Source organism: Anser cygnoides, chromosome 4 (genome assembly GCF_040182565.1).
Source record: "Anser cygnoides isolate HZ-2024a breed goose chromosome 4, Taihu_goose_T2T_genome, whole genome shotgun sequence".
Classification (NCBI taxonomy): Eukaryota; Metazoa; Chordata; class Aves; order Anseriformes; family Anatidae; genus Anser; species Anser cygnoides.
The window spans coordinates 19,540,216-19,559,975 of NC_089876.1; the positions used below are offsets into that span (position 1 = coordinate 19,540,216).

At 35.8% G+C, this 19,760-nt stretch overlaps 1 protein-coding gene across 9 annotated transcripts in view; it reads left to right on the forward strand.

Annotated features, from left to right (window-relative positions):
* Positions 1-18,053, forward strand: part of RBPJ (recombination signal binding protein for immunoglobulin kappa J region) — a 58,585-nt gene extending 40,532 nt beyond the window's left edge. For all 9 annotated transcript variants that reach the window (XM_066995729.1, XM_066995732.1, XM_048046844.2 and 6 more), the window contains exons 4-11: positions 3,869-4,034; positions 5,122-5,296; positions 6,790-6,927; positions 7,140-7,252; positions 9,466-9,606; positions 13,043-13,198; positions 13,875-13,978; positions 14,090-18,053. In XM_066995729.1, coding sequence (XP_066851830.1) covers positions 3,869-4,034; positions 5,122-5,296; positions 6,790-6,927; positions 7,140-7,252; positions 9,466-9,606; positions 13,043-13,198; positions 13,875-13,978; positions 14,090-14,405 — 1,309 coding nt within the window. In that variant the 3' untranslated portion in view covers positions 14,406-18,053. The remainder of the gene's footprint in view (positions 1-3,868; positions 4,035-5,121; positions 5,297-6,789; positions 6,928-7,139; positions 7,253-9,465; positions 9,607-13,042; positions 13,199-13,874; positions 13,979-14,089) is intronic.
* The last annotated feature ends 1,707 nt before the right edge of the window (positions 18,054-19,760 follow it).

Here is a 19,760-nt window from a genome sequence, read left to right on the forward strand (position 1 = left end):
TACTTGTGCCTTTTATTCACACTTCTGCATAGAAAATTGTTAGTTAACCTTTTCTATACGTGGGTTGCTGGGGTTTTGAAGAAGTGAAAAGCCCCCGTGCTGTACTTGTCTGTATCTGAAGGCTGACACGTAAGAAAACCCACTGAAATCATGGTCACTCACTCTTTCCTCTCATTTTCTAGTTGAAACTTAACTTAAAATGGTCTAAGTTAAGGGTCTATTTCTTTGTTCAGTGATCCAAAGTTTCCCAATGTTTTTCTCAGTTTCAATTTAGAAAGAGCTGTAATTGTTGTGGCTTGTTTTCTCCTCAGCAGTGGGTTAAAGCTTCTTTCTTACAGGTCTTTATTGCCACCTAGCGGCCGTAGTCATGTCAAGGACTTGGTTTAGAGTAAAGCTGCAATGCAAATAGATACGAAAAAAGTTTGGGATTTTTTTCAGGTGTTTTGACCAGTAATATAGACAAAAAGACTACATGAGGAAGAAAAGCAAATGTGTGATGCTTTCTTCATGGTGTTATACCTGTTTGTAATACAGAGCTTGAGGAATTTGGTTTCGTTTTTTGCTAAGTATTGTTCTGTTAAATGCTGATATCAATTTTTAGTCTGTATATAATTTCTTAATTGGATATAGCTTACAACTGTTGATCACAAAGTTGGGGGAATGCTTCTGTTAACACTGTTCTGCTCAGAAGGGGTCTTGGATTGGCATTGGAGTTTGACAGTTCAGAAGCTGACTACGTGATGTGTTTTTTCTGCCAATCCAGGTGTGTTTCCGAAATATCAGCTCTTGTATAGATGCATCTGTTACTTCCAGTTTCCCAAAAACAAACAAAACCCCATGACATTTCCTAACCTTGGAGCTGGTTCGTAGCCCCCATTTGAAAAGCATTGTTTGCTGGGGAAACAAGACGGTGGTGGTCCGTCTGGGATGCTGAAGTAGAGTAGGCTTCCTAAACACCACTTGGGCATAATCACTGCCCTGCTTGGCCCCATGCTGGTCTATCAGAAACGGGACTCTTCTCCTCCTTTCCTTCCCACCCACATACATGTCTGTGTATATCGATACATTTCTTTAAATATGATCACACGGCTGCAGACAGAATTTTCTCAGTGTAATGCTAAAGGTATTATTTCTTGCTTTGTTTTCTTTTTTGTGTGTTTTCCTACAACGTGCCAGAAATTACAGCAACCAACTAGGTAATCCTCAGAATAGATTTTTAACAACGACTGTTGTATTCACATCTAGAGCTGGGAATATAAGGAATATAAACAAGGTTGTTCTGCAGAAAGTAAACGCCCTGCACTTTAATACCTTTCTGTGACTTTAACCATTATCATTGAACGTAGTTGACGTAATGACATATTGAACATAATTGTCATTACAAACATAAGGTTATTAAGGTCATCTTTCCTTTAAGGTAAAGAAGCATTTGAGGGAAATGAGGTCATGTAATCTGCGCTGATCTAATTTTTTTGAATAAATGCAATTGAAAAGTAGAAAATGCATTAGTGGTTTTGAGGAGAAAACTTTGTAGTAGGAAGGGAAGGGGATTAGAGTCTGAGATACTCATGGTGATCTTAAATACTCCCTGCTGCGTCATTCAGCATCTTCACAAAGAAAGCTGGAACAGATGTCAGGTAGCAAAAGATAGTAAAGATATAATAAGCCAAAAGGTGGTACAGATGGTGTATGCTGTCACATAAGAGTTATTTATTACCACTTGCTCTTTCTGTTTGAAGTGATCTTCAAAATTCGGAACTTCTCTGCTTACAGCAGTAAAGTGTGAATAATGCATTCTAATGTCGGATAACAGTAAATTTCAGCTTTTTCATTAAAGGCTGGGCTAGTGGAAGTATTCTCTTGTGTCACTACTGTGAAGCTGTTAATTTTTTTTTTTTGAGGCAGTTTATTGTGTAGTTTTTCAAGTTGACAATTCATCAGGAAACATCTGCTTTGCAAATTGGCAAGTTTTTACCTGCTGTTTTAATGTTCTGCATGTTTGACTGGAAGAAAAAAAAAATCCCTGTATTCATCTGACCCATAATTACCCCCCAAAAATGAAATGCAAATAGTTAATACTGATGCAATAAGCACAAAAAAAATGTTAGTTGTTAAACTTTGAATACTTCACTTCTACAAGTGGCTTTCCATTAGCTCCCAATTCCATATTTATCAAAATTTCTATCCTTCACAACAGTGTGAAGGCAATAAAAGGAGCAAAAAATTGTTACGCTATGTCTCTGCTGAAGTGGATTATCATAATGGAGGGAATAGATCATTTAGTTCTGTTGGTTTTGAATTAGTAAGTTTAAAAAGCAATCTGTATGAGCAGTTCCACAAATTAATTTCATGGGTTTTTCAAACATGCAAATCTTTTGACCTTCTATATGAATCTACCTTCTACAAATTCCCTTTTGTAGGCAGTCTTTTTTTTCAAAGCAGAGTTTGTGTTGTACTTCGAAAGATTTTCCTACATATTTAAGCTGTATGGTATATTGGTATATCATCAGTTTTGATGTGTTTCTGAAAGAGCGAGAAGTTTAAGTGAAAATTTGTGACTGTGAGTTTATTTGGCAAGATAAGCTTTTAAAAGCTGGCTTTTTTATGTGTATTCTTTTTTTTGTTTGTTTTTGTTTCTCTAATAAGCAATATGAGTTAATTGCATGCCTTAACTGAAATAGTTACAAATCTTTACGTTTAGTTGTATGGGTCCTTACTATTTACATTTTTATTATATTGTTATTAATGAAGGATTTTGGTTTCTTCTATTTAGAAGTCTATTACTTAAAATAATTTTATCGCTGTTAAAGGTAATAGAGCTGAATAGTTGAAGTGATGAAGTATATTAAGCTTGATTTCATACTAAATCTGATTTACACTAATTAAGGTTATTGTAGTATTTAAGAAAAATTGTCCATGAGCTTAGTTGTTCCAGACCAAATTTTCAAAAAATTGTACCTACCTACAGGGATAAGGTAGGAGTCCTCGTTGGATTTCAAAAGTGCCAAATTAAGTACTGTATTCCAATTTGAATTAGAATAATTAGAAACTTTTTCAGTTATCCTTTCCCTTCATGCCTCTTTAGCTTCCTCCATAACTAGCATATACTAGTAGTTCTTTTGCTTTTTCAACTTTGATGATAAAGTGATGATAAGTGATGATAAAAACACTGCAGCTGTTGGCTAAACTCAACACAAAAGCAAATAGGATTTGCCTTTCATCATTTTGCAGAAACTTCAAGACTAATACATGGTATTGTAATAGTGCAATTATTTTTGAACTTGATGCTTTAAATAGCATTTAGACTGACTTCACTCAGTGCTGCCAAATAGTAAATCTTGTTTTTTATGATTACTGATGAAGATGTAAAATCACCTAAAAGAGATTTATGCTTGGATAAAATAAACTCCCTCCTTTACTAATGATGAAACCCAAGATGTTTAGGGATTGTAATCACCAGTTGTTCATTAAATTAGTTTCTAGAACAGTCCTGCATGTCTTAATCCTGTTAATCACCTACAAAAGCAAAACAGTGTAATCACTTTTAAGGCCTTTCTACTTTCTTTAAGAGTATTTCCCCTTTGTAAAGGTAAAAAGTGTTTTCATTTATAGAGATACTGTTAGCTGTCATTGAACTGGAAAGATGCTTAGTGACAGTGCATCTAATGCTAATTTTCCTTGCTTTTTCTCTTTTTTTGATTTGCATTTTAGGAAATATTCAATGCAAATGAAGTGCATGCATGTATAAACTGTAATGCAAAGTGTAAATTGATTGAGAAAGCTTTGGGCCTACAACAGTTTGTGTCTCAGTGTTTGTTTTTTTTTCCTTAAAAATTGGGTGTAATGTCATAATTCACTTCATTTTTAGGTTCTTTTGTCCCCCTCCATGTGTGTATCTTATGGGCAGTGGATGGAAGAAAAAAAAAGAGCAAATGGAACGGGATGGTTGTACTGAGCAAGAGTCACAACCCTGCGCCTTCATTGGGATAGGAAACAGCGACCAAGAAATGCAGCAGCTGAACTTGGAAGGAAAGGTAGAAGTGTAATAAAACATTCAGATTACCACAAAGGATGTCATAACTACGTGGTGCATCCTTCAAGGAATGCACTGGCTTATTGTAACTTTCATTAAACTCTAGCAGATACTGCGTAAGTGGTTTTAAAAATACCTCCAAAAATATAGGACAATTCAGTCAGTGGACTTGGTTCATGGGATCATAGCAAGATACTAACTTTTCATTTGTAGGTTGTTGATTCAGAGTTCTTTTATTTGCTGCCACGGAAGCCATTGACTAGGTCACCACAATTAGATGGATGATTTGGGTCTGAACAGATTCTTTAAACGGTTCTGAAATCTGGTTAGTTGCTTCCACGAGCAATTACTAACTCAAGGAGTTTTTGCAAAATGCATACCATATGTACATTGTAGCTTAAACACATGATTTCACAGAATCCCACTGAAGATGTTACAGCTTTAAAGTTTATAGTATAATTTCTCAGAAACGTGTTTGTTATGCCAAGATAGACACTGTTTTTGTGTGGGTTCTGAGTACTCACTTCTTAAAGTGAAGGATAATAAAAGTTCTTGAGATTTTTAAGCTCTTGCTGTCACCTAGTTCAGCCGCTTAGCTATTAGTAACTTTCCATTGGCTTCAAAACCCAATCCGCTCTGATCTTTTCAAGAAAAGCTTGTTTCAATGCATTTTTTTGCCCAAGCAGCTTCTTGTGCACGTCTGCTGTACTGCCTTTATAGCTCTACTTGAATGTAATTTTTAGTAGTGCTTTCACCCATTCAGATGTGGCTTTGATACAGCTAGTCTCTAATCATCTGCTTTCTAGCCTTAGCAAGGGTATTTAGAAAGAAATTAAAGTACTGCACTCAGGTGCTAAACTTCACAAAGCTAAGCAGTAGTTCATAAAAAAATGTCCATATGGAAGTGTTCCATATGAATTGGGAAAAAAAATCAAGCATTGTCAGTAGGGGGAAGAGGTGGAAAAAGCAATTTCTGATCTGCTTTAGAAAATAATTTGTCAGTTTCCAGTTTTGTTCACAGTGATGTGTATAGCTTCTTGAACTGGGCTAATCTGAAAAAAGAAACAATAGTATGTTTTTACCTACAGAATTATTGCACTGCCAAAACGTTATACATATCAGATTCAGACAAGAGAAAGCACTTCATGTTATCAGTAAAAATGTTCTATGGCAATAGTGATGACATCGGTGTGTTCCTCAGTAAACGAATCAAAGTCATCTCCAAGCCTTCTAAAAAGAAACAGTCACTGAAAAATGCAGACTGTAAGTATTCTATAGTTCTTTTCTTTATGTAGCAATTCATTTTGCCTCCTACTCATTTTTGATGTGTTCTGAGATTTTGACTACAACATAAAATACAACAAAATTTTCAATTCATTTTTTCTAATGTACTTTAGAACTGTACGTGAGTATATTTTAAAGTGTTCCAATGTAGATTATACTGTTGGGTTTTATGCAGTCACAATTACTTAGTAAATATAAAAGGTCCACCAAAAAACTTTATTATGAGGAGGAAATCCTTGTCAGCAAATGCATAAAGAATGCTCTATCTCAGCTTTCTAAGCTGTTGAATCCCTTAAGCTGCCTTGATCTGGTGCTTAGGATATTTTGACCAGTAGCAAAGAGGTAACTTTCATATTGTAGTAAGAGTAACACACATTACCCACACTGTGCCTTTTCACGTCACAGCCACCTTCTTACTGTCTCATGCCATTTCATATTGGTTTTACTTTTAATATATTTTGCATGATCACTAATAAATAATTAGTTAAGAAATCTGTGTGGTGATATTTCACCCAGATTTACTTGCTTACCATGTTTTTTAACTAAAGATATCTCTGGTGCTAATGTACAATTGGGAGCATTTTTACTTTTTCTCCAAAGTTTTTTGCCTGCATACCACTGGAGCACCTCAAGAGATGCCGTGTTTTTTTTTGTTTGTTTTTCTCTCTCTTCACTAGTGCTTTAAAAGGCTCTTCCATCTGTGTTGGGCTGGAACCCATTCACCTATGGAATGTGGATCTCGGGGCGCTAGCTTGCCACATGACTAAAGGCGGTCTGGTGCTGTGCAGTTCACACCCGTGGGCTCAGAGTATGCACTGCTGACTTTGTATTCAGACAGATAGTGTTGATGGACAGTGAATATGAACCAAGCATCCTTCGGTAGTAAATGTGAACCAAGTAAAAGAAACGTGCCTGTTTTCATGACAAAATGATAGTTGCTGAATTTTTTTTAGGGGAGCAGACTTATCCTTTCTCCCTTTTGAGCAATAAGTAAGTTCAGATCTGAGAATTTCAGGTTGCATGGTTACAATTTTATATACTTGTGTCTGTCTTCCTTTGAATTGATTGTCATTTGTAAGAATAATTTTTTTTATACTTCAAATGTGATGATCACTGAAAGTAATTTAAGTACTTCTCAAGGGTAAGCTAAAGCTTCTGCTCAAATAATCAATTGTTTGAAAGCTGTGAACAGAAGAAAAAAATCAGCTGGCAAGCACTGGCCAATTTGGCCAAGTGGCATAATTCTGTGAACTAGCATGCCTTTGGAGAACAGCCCCTATATGTTTCCCACTTGTAATTCTGCGACTATTTTTGGTCTGTCACAAATATTTTGTAATCTAAATAGTAAGTGAGAGTTATTTCTTGATTTCCGCTATTTATTAGTTTATTTATTGTATTTGTGACTTTTTCTTACTTTTCTGTGTACTAGCGAAATAATTTTATAATCTGAAGTCTGTATGTATTCCTTGCAGTATGTATTGCATCAGGGACAAAAGTGGCACTATTTAATAGACTTCGATCCCAAACAGTTAGCACCAGATATTTGCACGTAGAAGGCGGTAATTTCCATGCCAGTTCACAACAGTGGGGAGCATTTTACATTCACCTCTGTAAGTAAAAATGAAGGAATATATATTTTTAACTTCCCCTCCCTCCATCCCCACAAAAAAGTCCTGCATTTTTCTTTCTTACTAATTGCCCAAGCTCAGATTTGTTTTGTTACTGAGTGTATATTTGATGTAATAGTGTGATATTAAATTTTCCTCTTATCAAGAAAAACTTTTATTAAAACAAATAATGTGGAACTTCCTGTTTCGTGCAGTGGATGATGATGAATCAGAAGGAGAAGAATTCACAGTGAGAGACGGCTACATTCATTATGGGCAGACTGTCAAACTTGTATGCTCAGTTACTGGCATGGCACTCCCAAGACTGGTACAGTTTAATTTCTCCAGTGCTATAATTAATTTGTAGATGGTTAGTTAGTGTAATCGCATAGTTGGTTTTGCATTGTTTACAATTCTGGCTTTATATGTTTCCTTTTAGTAATATGTGTTTTATATGGAAAATGGCATTCATTTTAATAAAAGCATATTTTTATCTTTGTATCTGCATATTAATTCTATAAGTAAAGAACAGCTTGTAAATTAAGCACAGGGAATTATTTTTTTCAAAATTCAAACCTACCAAAGTAGGTTAATCTGCAAGCTGTCCTTAAGAAAATACAAGTCTATTTTAAAAACAGAAATATAGGTCACAGTCTAGCAAAATACTTTCAATATTGAATAGATGAGTAAAGACTTTACAACCTGTAGGACAATGCATTTGTTGAGTTCAGCGCAGATTTTAAAATATTCTACTGATTTGAAACTAAAAGCAAACCAAAACCAAGTATGTACTTCTAAGGCTACATCATTATACCAACATCTTGCAAAAACATTTTGTTCGTTTACTAATGCTGTATTAAATATATAACATTGCAACTACATTTAGAATGATTAAAAAAAATTAGAAACTTTCAACCATTTGTCACAGATATAAAATTGGTTATAAGAACTTAAGATTTGTGAACTAAGAAATCTTTTATTGATGGATACACAGTAATGTTGTTTATAAATAAATTTAAATAGAATTACATTTTTTTTCTCTTGTTTTCTGCACCTAATGCCATCCTAAGTGGAATTTTTTGACTAATAATAAACCATGCTTCCTATGAGATCTTCTGTGAAATTGTGGTTTGTCAGACCATTATGAATTTCATACAAGATTTTGCTAATTCCACTTTTAATTAGAAGTGTTTTTTTTAAACATGCCAATATAAAACCAACCTTCTATGCAGGAAGGTTTTTCTTCCCCTTCCCAGAGGTATCTTACTCTGACTGTAATGAGAAGTTTTTTCCTAATATCAAACTCAGCTGAAAAATAAGATAGACTGCTTGCATTAAATGGTATAAAAAGATAATATAAATAAATCTCAAAAAAAAAATCATCCGGTTACCTGACAAAAAAAAATCCAGACCCAGTTACTACTGATCTGGTTCAGCGCATGTGAAATTCAGTAAGAGGGATCTCATTTTATTTGTGGGCATCAAATTAACATTTTCTTACTGCCTAAAGTAGATGCCATCATTTGATTCCAGAAACCTTATTTGTAGGTAGAAATAGATTTGCAGGTTAAAGCAAATCAGGCTGAAGGTTTCTGTTATGTTTGCTATTGAAAACATTTAAAATGTTGCCTTAAAAGAGTGATTTGAAGGTGATGCAATTTCAAGGTAACTTGCAGACATTGCGTAAGTTGATGTGAGGAACTTTGAAGAAACAAGTTAACCTTGAAAATTGTGTTGCAAATAATGCCATTTATTACCGTTAGAAATCCCAGAGGACATGGCTGGCTTTCTAATTGTTGGTTTAGAAATTTTCAAGCACCGTGGCTGCTGCTTCTGCTGATGTTGCATGACATGAAGTATTGCTCTTTTTTGTAGAAGTTAAAATTCCAAGCTACATAATTCCACTGTCTGTAAGGGAATAACTTAATTTTTATAAATGTAACAGCTCTGAATTAAATTAGCATATATTTTTGCACAGAACTGTCAGCTTGTAAGGAATAATTGTTCTTTGCAGTTTCCTTTAAGTGATATTTAATGACCAGCTGTTAAGATATACTATGATAGTTGTGTTTCCAAAACTGTACTTAAGGACATCTCAATACCTTTAAAGTAAATCCTTATTTTCAGCTGTTTTGGTTTGTTAGCCAGTCTGCCATAACGTTCGTGATGCTATTGGTGGTGGAAGCATGTGCTTCTGCAGACAGAAGCCTGTTACTACTTGACCTATTGTTTCTTTGTATCAAGAAATGGAACAAAAGTAGATTTTGCTCAAGCCTGCACTTGTTTTTTGCTGTAAGAGTGGAGAAAAATGTAAAATATATATGCATGCAACACATTGAAGCAGTAGTAGTGAGTATCACTTCAATATTGTATCCTACAAAAGTGTTAGGAATTATGAATCTTATGTTGGTATTAAAACAGACGGCATGGAAACTTAAAAAATACCACCTTTCACTTCTTTTACTAATAGTACGTGTGTAATTGTCAACGTAATGAAGTACAGAAATTGTCCTAAACATATATGTACAATTTCATTCACAGATAATTCGAAAAGTAGATAAACAAACAGCGTTATTGGATGCAGATGATCCAGTATCGCAGCTCCATAAGTGTGCGTTTTACCTTAAAGACACTGAGAGAATGTATTTGTGCCTTTCCCAGGAGAGAATAATCCAGTTTCAAGTGAGTTGTTTAAACCTGTTTGAATAGATGAGAAGCATGGTTGCAGACTTTTCCCAAATATTCCCAAAATGTGTATGAGTGCCAGTTTTGCAGTTGGTTTTGAATGAGTCTAATATTTTGTTTTGAAAAGACAGAGGATGGAAAGAAACACATTTTATCTTTCTTTTTCCAAAATACGTTTTTTCTTTCACCATAACCTTTTCCATGCCTGTCTAGACAATGAATTTCTGTTTTCTTCAGTGGAAGAAATGGAAACATAGAGTACTGTGACTTAACAAGTTGACGTGCTAGTGGAGTTGTGCCATTTATTTGTCTGCCCACTTCTAGCTTACAGCAAATAGGACATAATAGAGTTCATCGTAGTCATATCTCATGATATACTCAGCAGTGTTGCACTGTCTTGCTCTTGGCTAAGAGCATAAGCATATAGACAGTTAAGGCAATTGACCATGGTAATTTGTAAAGCCACAGAAATCTGATTTGTCCCTAAAGAATGTAGCCATCTCTGTCTTCAATAATATTTCTCCAGCAGGTGGAAAAAAAATATACCTAATGAGCTACTTTAACAGGAATAAACCCTAAGGAATAGCTGTAAAAAGAAAAAAAAGTGTGCAATTGTTCTGACAGCTCATATAATATGCCAACAAACTGGGTTTAGTCTCATGTATGTTAGCATGCTTTTAGCAGACTTCCAGCGTGGCAATTACCATTAGAATAACAAGAATAACATCACGTTTAAGCCCATCTGAGTATTGCAACGTATTCTCTTTAAAAATCCAGGGCAGCTCAAATAGCAAAGGGGAATTGAGAGATAATGTGCCCCAGGAAGATCGCCACACTCAGGAAAGACTCAGGAATTTGTTAGTAGAAGAGCTCTGGCGTCCAGGGTTAGAAAGGTAGAAGCAGGGAAGTGGAAAGCAAACTTCTTAAAGATTTCCCTTAATTTAAGGGAAGGGACCAGAGAGATTGGTAAAGGCTCAATTGAATTCTATCCTATCCTACACCGGGACAGTGGAAAGAATGAGATGCTTTGTTCATGTTTTCAGGAAACATTCATGACCTAGAGATCACAAGTGGCCACGTCTGGTGGTTCTTCCCCCAGTGGATAGCAGAGATAATATATCTATTAAAGTACCTTCTCGTAAAGCAGAATGGGTCTTTGTCAGGAAGAAGAGAAAGCAATGAAACAGGAATTGCAGTGACTTGGAATCAGCCTTGCTGTTTGATCTTTCTCAAACTACCCTGAGGGAAGGGCTGAATGAAGAAGCAACTCCAGCTTCTGTGACAGCTGCCTTACTTCAATATCCTTGAAATGCCCGGGGGACTGCAGGGACAGCCTAACACTCTACAGTTTATGCAACACTTGCAGAGCCCAGTCTGATAAGAGTTCTGAATTTTCCATGAGAGTAGAGCTGAGGTAAAAGGACAACCCACTCTTATGATTTTTTTTAGAGGAGTAGGTACCTGCTTTTTTTGTTTAATAACATCTGTTAAGTTGCACATCAGGATGTTATCACTCTTTGGTAACTGAAATCAAGACAGAAGATAAACTCTTCCTGCCAGTGGCAGGAGAGACTATTTTATCCTTTTTTATCTCTTTCTTCCTTTGAACCAGAAGACCAAGACCAGTAGAAAAGGCATGTGTGGCATCTTTCACCTGCTGAGCATTGACTGCTGAATATAGTTCCTATAGCAGGAGTCTAGACAGTCTGTGGTCACTGGGGAAAAAACCAAAAACTGTCACTTTAGGGTGACAGTTGTCATGGATGAATGAAAATAGCCCAGTATAGAGAAACTAAAGGCTTAAAGCAGGAGGGCTATAGAAAGCTAGCAGTACACCATGAACCTACAAAAAAAGGATTAAGGGCTACATCTCTGCCTTTTGGTAACATTTTGTAGCCGTTTAGTCCATCACTTTGATTCCTTTTGACTTGCCTTTACCAGTCCTTGGGGAATTTTCTCCTTTATTAATGTTGTGCAGTTTGTTTCCCATCCTGTCTCCATGTGAATCTAGACAATTCGTGAGGTACTAAGCATGGCCTTAGAGCATTTCGACCTTCTGGTGCTGCCTGTTGAAAAGGTTAGGAAAATCTAGGGGAAAAACAAAAAAAAGAGCCTGAAGGTAAATTGCCACGCTTGGAAATGACAAAGACAAATGTTTCTCTTGTCAAGTAGTCTTCTGAGGATTTCTGTGACAGGAGGAGTAACATGTTCCTGAAATGATTCTTCAACATAGCAGGGTTGTCAGAACAAATTCTGTGGCATTTTTCTCCCGTTTTTGAGTCAGGTCTGAAGGGACAAGACAAGGATGCTGTACAGGTTCATTCAGTTTTGATATCCTTGGTTTTATTTGTTACAGGTTGAAGCATGTTAGTCCATTCATGCCAACAGGAGTTGTAGTCTACCTGCAAGGAAATTGCCCTTTGTCAAAACAGTATACAATAGTTTCTCTTTCGAAGTTGGGCTAGTAATTTAGAAGCATCTTATATTTCTAATAAAAAGATCATTTGAATCTTGAGCCGGGGAAGATCTGTATTTCTACCCTCACTGCAGGCTTTTCTTGAAAGCTATTTTCAGTGTTTTTTAACCTGATCGTATCAGAATGAAGAGTCCACCCAAATTCGGCTTTGATCTTGACTTCCGCTCATCTGAACTAGGCAATTTGTGCTAGTTTATCTAATCTGTGAAGTTTATCTGCCAGTTCTGAAGAGTAAAGTCTATGGTTATATACCTAGATGCACTTAAAGCTTTATGGAAGCAAACAGAATTTAGGTATTAAACTTAAAATTTTTCAGTCCATCTTTTTTTCTGTGTTTAACCTATGCACTATTGGTTGCTAGATAATGGAATTGTTCGGAGAGGCTTCTGCTGCCATAACAAAGTAGCATAACATAACCATTTGCAAGGTTGTCATTTCAGCTTCTCCCACGTCTTTCTACAAACACTGAAATATGAGCTTATTTTTTCCATCATTTTATAGGTGAACAACTTTTTAAAAAAAAAAAAAAGTCTTGGCAATTGGCCATTCATGCAATGAAAAGTATTCCATGTCAGTCTGTGGCTGTTTTGGTCACTTTGTCATTAACACAAGGTCCTACTAAAATACCTACTTTTAGTTGCTGTAGGTTTTGTTAATGGCTATTGAATAACGTTAAAACTTGGGAAGCTGAACTAAAATGAACCCTATTAAATAAATCCAACTCAAGAAGGTTGGAGAGGTGGCTATATCATAGGTGAGAATTAAAATGTTCTCAGAAGTTTGCATTTCTGCTAGGTTTGTTGAATTGTATGCGACTATTTCCATAGTGTATTTTGTTAGAGGAAAAACAGGAAAGCGTGTTATTGAACTAATAGACACTGTTACTGACTGAGATGCTTTTTAGCTCTGTGATTGTCAAACAATTTTACAGATCAGTTTTCAAACTTTCTTTCTAAGGCCACTCCATGCCCAAAAGAACCAAATAAAGAAATGATTAATGACGGAGCTTCTTGGACAATCATTAGCACAGATAAAGCAGAGTACACATTTTATGAGGGGATGGGACCGGTCCATGCTCCAGTGACACCTGTGCCTGTTGTAGAAAGTCTTCAGGTAAGTGATTTATGTATTTACTTATTTTTATAAGCTCTTTCATGTGAGATTATTTTTGTCATGCTGATTTCACCTTCAAAGCACCTTTGGAGGCTACTGTAGGAGAACATTCACGCTAGCTTTATAAATGGTAAAATTGCTTTATGTTGCAGTAATTTTTCTCAGCTACATTTCAGAATACGTGAGTATATCCATCACAGGAATAATATTCATACTATTTTGTACATTAAAAGTTTTATTTTTTAAAATACTATGATGGTGATATCCTTAGGACTTTTGTTTATTTAGAAATTGATTTTGACTCTTAAAACAGTTATTTATGCATCAAATAGAGGCAGACTGAAACCTTATTAAGAAATGAGCCACCCACTGTTGAAAAACTTGGTCTCCTAACATATTCTGAGAAAGATTCTTTTTTCTTCATTTTCAAAGCCTTTTTCACTTTTTTTATTTCAAACAGTCATTATCCCTTCAGGATATCAAATTATTTGGCAGTATCTTTTAGATGAGTTTACTTTACAATCCAGTTGTGTAGGTCTGTTTATTTCAGTTTCATCCAGCTAATAGAAACAGCATTGTTCATAGTTCTTGTATATACTGTGAGGTTTTTTTGAGGGTCTTCTTGTCTTTATTAATTTTTTGTGGGTTTTCTCTTTTCTGCTCACCCCCACTCCAGTTGAATGGTGGCGGGGATGTAGCAATGTTGGAACTTACAGGACAGAACTTCACTCCAAATTTACGTGTCTGGTTTGGGGATGTGGAAGCTGAAACCATGTACAGGTATTGTATTTCCTGCTGCTTTTATAGTGGCTACATTTTACTGGATACTTTCCGTAGTGTATACTCATTCTTTAAGTGTTGTTATACTCAGTTGACTCTCCTGTTTTTCAGATGTGCAGAGAGCATGCTATGCGTTGTTCCAGATATTTCTGCATTTCGAGAGGGTTGGAGGTGGGTCCGTCAACCAGTCCAAGTTCCAGTAACTTTGGTCCGTAACGATGGCATAATTTACTCCACCAGCCTTACCTTTACATACACACCGGAACCAGGGCCACGACCGCACTGCAGTGCTGCTGGAGCAATCCTCAGAGCCAACTCTAGCCTCATGGCTTCCAGTGAAACAACTGCAAACAGCGAGGGAAGTTACACGAATGTCAGCACAAATCCAACCAACGTCACATCATCTACAGCAACTGTAGTTTCCTAACTACCGTTGTTTGTTTGGACTTTAACTGACTTTTAAGTGCTACATTCAAGAGAACTGAACAATTTTTGTGGTTTCATGGGAAAACACCTTTCCATTTTAGGTGATATTATTTTGAACCTTGTTACCTGCAAGTGCTGATCTTAAATATAGAAGCCACAATAAAAAAAATAGATCCGAAACATAAGAACTTTATTGAAAATCTATTTTTCAGCTGTTTTTTTTTTAATGGGCAAGAAATAAAAATGTGGCTGGGATACATGTTGAGCAAACTAGAAAACATGAACACAACATAGTTTTTATGGACCAAGGAACTTGTATAAGCTTTAGTATAAAAGGTACATTTTCACCATACCTTTTTTGTATCACAACATATAGTACACTTTTGTTACCAAATAGTTTATATTTTTTTTCCTCTGAGCTTTTGCTCTGAAGTATATTCAGGTTCCAAGCCTGACCATGCTTGTATAATCTAATTACCATACTCTTCCAGTTTTAAAAAAATATATATATTTTTGGTCTGTGGCTGGAACTGTTCCTTTTTTTAAACTGAAGTCTTGTGACTTTTTATGAACTGAAATTGTTTTTATTTCAGCAAGTAGAACCTTGTAAAGGCCAGCATATTTTTTTTAAGATTATATGAAGTCTGTGCAAAAGCTTTAAAAAATGCCTCTGCCTTGCCTGCAATACATGCAATGTATGTTAACTTTAGTGCTCTGTTTTCAGTCATTGTTAATAGTTATTTCTGTTTTCCTTTTTTAAAATATGTATTTATAGTGATAATTCTTGAGGTTCTAACATTACGTGAGGTTTTTTTTAGTGGCATCTGAAGCAGTCATGTTAATGATTGTTCATGTCACAGGCATACGTTGGTGTTTTTGAAGGGTTGTTACTGGGTTACTCCCCCTCTCCTTTCACAGTCATTGCATCCGAAAATGTTTCAGGATCTGTTCAGGTTTTTCTAATCTTGTACATAATTTGTATTAAGTGTAAGTTAAATGTTTTATTTCAAAAGTGGAATGTTCCCAATAACTTCATTTGGCAGCATGTCTTCTGTCTTGTTGGCATGTAACTAAAATATCACGAGAAATGTGTACTGCGAATGGGATTGGTAGGTGATGCCCTTCATCACTGAGAATCGCAAAAAGCATGTTTTTCATCATACTGTTCGGTAAATTAGGCCAGACTTCAGTGTAACACTTGTATCGAGAACGTGCTTTCATTGTGAAGTGATCATACCATAATTACTAGAAGTAAATTTTATTACTTGGAAATGGGCAAATAGAAAATCGCAAAAGCACTATGAAGATGTCAACTCCTCCCATCCTTGTTTCCTGTGGGTTTCTCTTTCCCTGCCAACAGCTTGTGCAACGTTCAAGTCTTCTCTCCATCATAAATTTAAGGCTCATTTGCACTTTGACTTTGTTGGTTGTTGTGTTTGTTTTTCATTTTGACTTTGCCATGTTTTATCCCTCCTTGTAGACCTGCCTGTTTCATTTTGTATTTGAAAATATATTCCAGTAGTTCATTTGTAGTCACAGAACTAGGCATAGACTCATAGGACAAGTTTTGATAGTGTGATCTTCCTCTTTAAAAGCCAAAATACAAATGTTATGGTGTGTTCAGCCTTTTCTGTACCCTGAAGCATGAGCCACAACTACTGTGTAAATGTGAACCTGTGGCTTCCTACAGTGCATTGTTTTCAAGCTTACCTGTTGACCATTTTCACAGAGTTCGTGTGTCTGACCACTTAACTCCAGTTCCAACACCCACACCATTTTAAAGCATCATCTGCACCATGTGTGTGTACTCCGACGCTCCATTCTACTTGTTTGCTTTAGTGCTCTGCTGTACATGTGAAAACGACGTGGTTAAAGGAAGAAATCCGTTGTAAAACATATTTAGCTAAGTAGTTTAAATCAGTGCCACTGTCCTTTCAAAATGTGCTTGTATTCTACCACAGGCCTTCATATTTGCTCTTCTGTGTTATGAAACTTATTCCCACGACATAGTCACAATGCTGGTTCTTAGCACTAGTGAATACTGCCTCACCTCATCTCTGTTCAGTGACCAAGGGCAGAATTCATTGTGGCCTTATCTCTGTTTTAAACTGTTTACTGGCATTTACTTGCAAACCTGTTTACTTGTGTATGTGCTGTAAAACTTCATGTTAATTGTTTTGTGGCAGGAATCATTTCAGCATTTTTGTTCAAAGCACATAAGTATCGTACAGTACTGCTTAAATCAAGAGCCACAGATTTTCATCAGTAATCAGAATTAAAATACACGATACATGTATCGGATTTAGAAGGCTATTCAAGAACAAACCATGATATACACACAGTAGGCAAACCATAACAAGCCTTTTAACCTTCAGAGAATATTTTAGATAGCTTTTCAGAACTTGACACCTGCTTTTATACTCATTATTTAAAAATTTTTACATATAAATGCAATACTTTTTTATATTCAGTTTCTTTATTTGCAATAATTTCGCCCAATAGATATATTATAATACTCCTTGACTTGTAAAGAACCTGATGTCTTAGCCTAATTTCTGCTGTTCTACACACTACAGCCTAGTGGGTGAAAAACAGATTATTAAGTTGTGCTTACAAGACTATTTTATACCCCATTTTTCCCTTGGGCTTGTGGCTCCGTTGTTGCCAGTAGTTATTTTGTAGTACAGAAATGGTCTTCCAAGTCCTTACTGTTGTTCAGATGTCCAGTTGTTCAGATACGTTATCTTCCTGAACCTTTTCCTGTGGGGTGTTATTGTTACATTTATTGGCCTTGTAAGCTGTTAACCAATTTTCATGATATTAACAATATCTCAGCATTTTGATAAAACTACTTTTAGAGTGTTTCAATATGAAACAGTTATAACTGTTCAAGTCTAGCTGTTAAGTCTGCTGTTAATTCTGTATACATAGAAACTGAGTCTGTGTTCAGAATGTTCTTATAGTTCCAACTGTAGGATGCAAGAGCAAATTAAGTGCTCAAACTTAGCTCTGCCTTTTCTTGTTTTCTTTTGTTTGGAACTGCATTTCAGAATTCAACACTAGCATAGTCTTTAATAACCTGCTGCTGATGTTTTTCCTAATTATGTGCCCTGAGGGCATCCCACAACTGTGTTAATAATGATATTCTGTACTTCTTCTCATTGCACAGACTTGTAAGATCAGAATGGTTACCTGAAAAGACGCGAACTCAAGGCATAAATCTGTGAACTCCCCGTATAAAAAACATTAATGCCAAGTGAAACAAAGTGTCTATTAAAAGTAAGCTACCCACTTGTAGATTAAAAGACTCCGTAGAGGTGTCCATCTTGAAACTAGATGCTCTTCAATTATTAACCATATTATTTACTTTCTTTCAAAAGCAGCTGTGTTTATGAGTACTGAACAAATGTGTATACTTTCCTGTGCCAGACTTTTGACTTTGTTTTCAAGCACTGTACTGTGGGATTGAGTGGCAGCTTTGTTAGAAAAAGAAGTATCTTAGGGTTTCTACTTAACCCTTTTAGGACTGAACAATTTCTTCCCTTTAGAAGCTGTAAAATAAACGAACAGTTCTGACTGTGTAAGCATTCTGTCTGTGTTCAACACTGCATTTGCCCCATACGGAGGTGCTACGCTAATGTCATTTTTTTTTAAATCCTGTAGCATGTGTATGCATTCAGTCTTAAAAGGGTTATTTTTACAAACTGTGCACCTGTAAAGTTTCTTAGCAATAAGGTAGAAAAATGAGCAAGTTTTTACCATAATTTTGTAGAATTAATTGCTCAGTTCCATATTTCATCAAGAAAAACCCTGCAATATGGGCAGTTTTGAGGATTAAATAAAAGTGAAATGTAAACCACATAAAAGTGTTTTTTTGTCAAGTGTACTGTGTGTGTGTATATGTGCATATAATACCAGGCTTCATTTTTTTTCTACAAGGCTAAAGATAAAATGCCATGTTTCTGTTGATGTGACAAACATAACTGAACATCTGTACGATGATATATCATAAAAGTAGTTATGACTTGATCAGGTGTTGAACCTTGCCACGTTTTTGTGGGCTCTTTTCAATGTTAACCAAGGAATATGTTTGTTTCGGATTTTTTTTTTTGTTTGGTTGGTTTTTTTGCGCATGAACAGTGAGGTCACCCGTGAAACCAGAACAACACAAAAGAAGACCAAGCCCAGGAGTGGAAAAGTCATCACTAGTTGTGAGGCCATGCACGCTGGACTCCACTTACACGGGATATGGAATGTGCACCCAAAAAGCTGGTTTTCCAAACTAAATCTGTTTCATTATGGCTTGTACAATTGCTGGAGTTAGATAAGAAACTGTTTTTTTTCCAATAATGTAACAAAAAAGGTTCACTTTTTGATATTATTTATTAAATAAGAAAAAATGAACTGTGTTTGTTTACCTTTAGCAGCTTTATTATTGCAACTAGTGTTCACCTGATCTGTTTTCACCCTTTTCTTACTTGCAGACTGCCAGATATTTATTTGTTAATAAGACCTGTGGAAATTCAGCAAGCTGGTTTGTTTTTTGTTTTGAGAGGATACTCTAGAAGGGTTACAAGGAATAACTAGAAATTACACCTTCCTTTTAGCTTCCAAGCCCGTGATGGTTTAACAAAGTTTCTGAAACTTAGAAGGGAAATGAGCACAACAGTTAGAGGATTTGGAATGGCAGAAACTTACCATAGTACTAGTAAACTAGTAGAAAAACTACTAGTTTAGTTGTTAGACTGCAAAGGGGCCATACATGGTGGTTAAGATGTGGAGAGAACAAGAAAAATGCGTTTGATAACGTAAGTAGATCCTTTTCACTAAAACATTACAGATGCTTTTCTGAAACATCTGCAAGGGTAAATGCAATTCTTTAAGACACAAAATGGGCAGAAATTTGGTCTGTTTGAAACAGGGACGGTATGGGCAGATTACATTTCAAAATTATTTTAAAGCCCTTGCAGTTCAATGCTGGAATGATAAACTGACTTTTCTGTGAGACAAGAGAAATTAGATCTTTTCTGAGGTTTTGGTAAAAAGAACAGTAACTTGCTAAACTTCAGTGTTGGCATAATTGGAAGAAATGGTGTGGGATGGTGCTCATTTTAGATTAACAAGTACAGATTTAAAAATGTCTTCATCTGAACCTTGGCAATTAGCTGTGTAGGTAGTGTCAACAATACATCTTGTTAAAATCCAGATTAGAAGTTTAAAAGGAGAATAACATGAAAATATTTGGCTAGAGGCAAGGATTCATTTAGGGGTTTACATGGAATATGTCATTTCAAAATTACAGGACTGGGACAGGTAGGATTAGCAAGTTGGGAGGGGTAGTTTACCTCTCACAGTG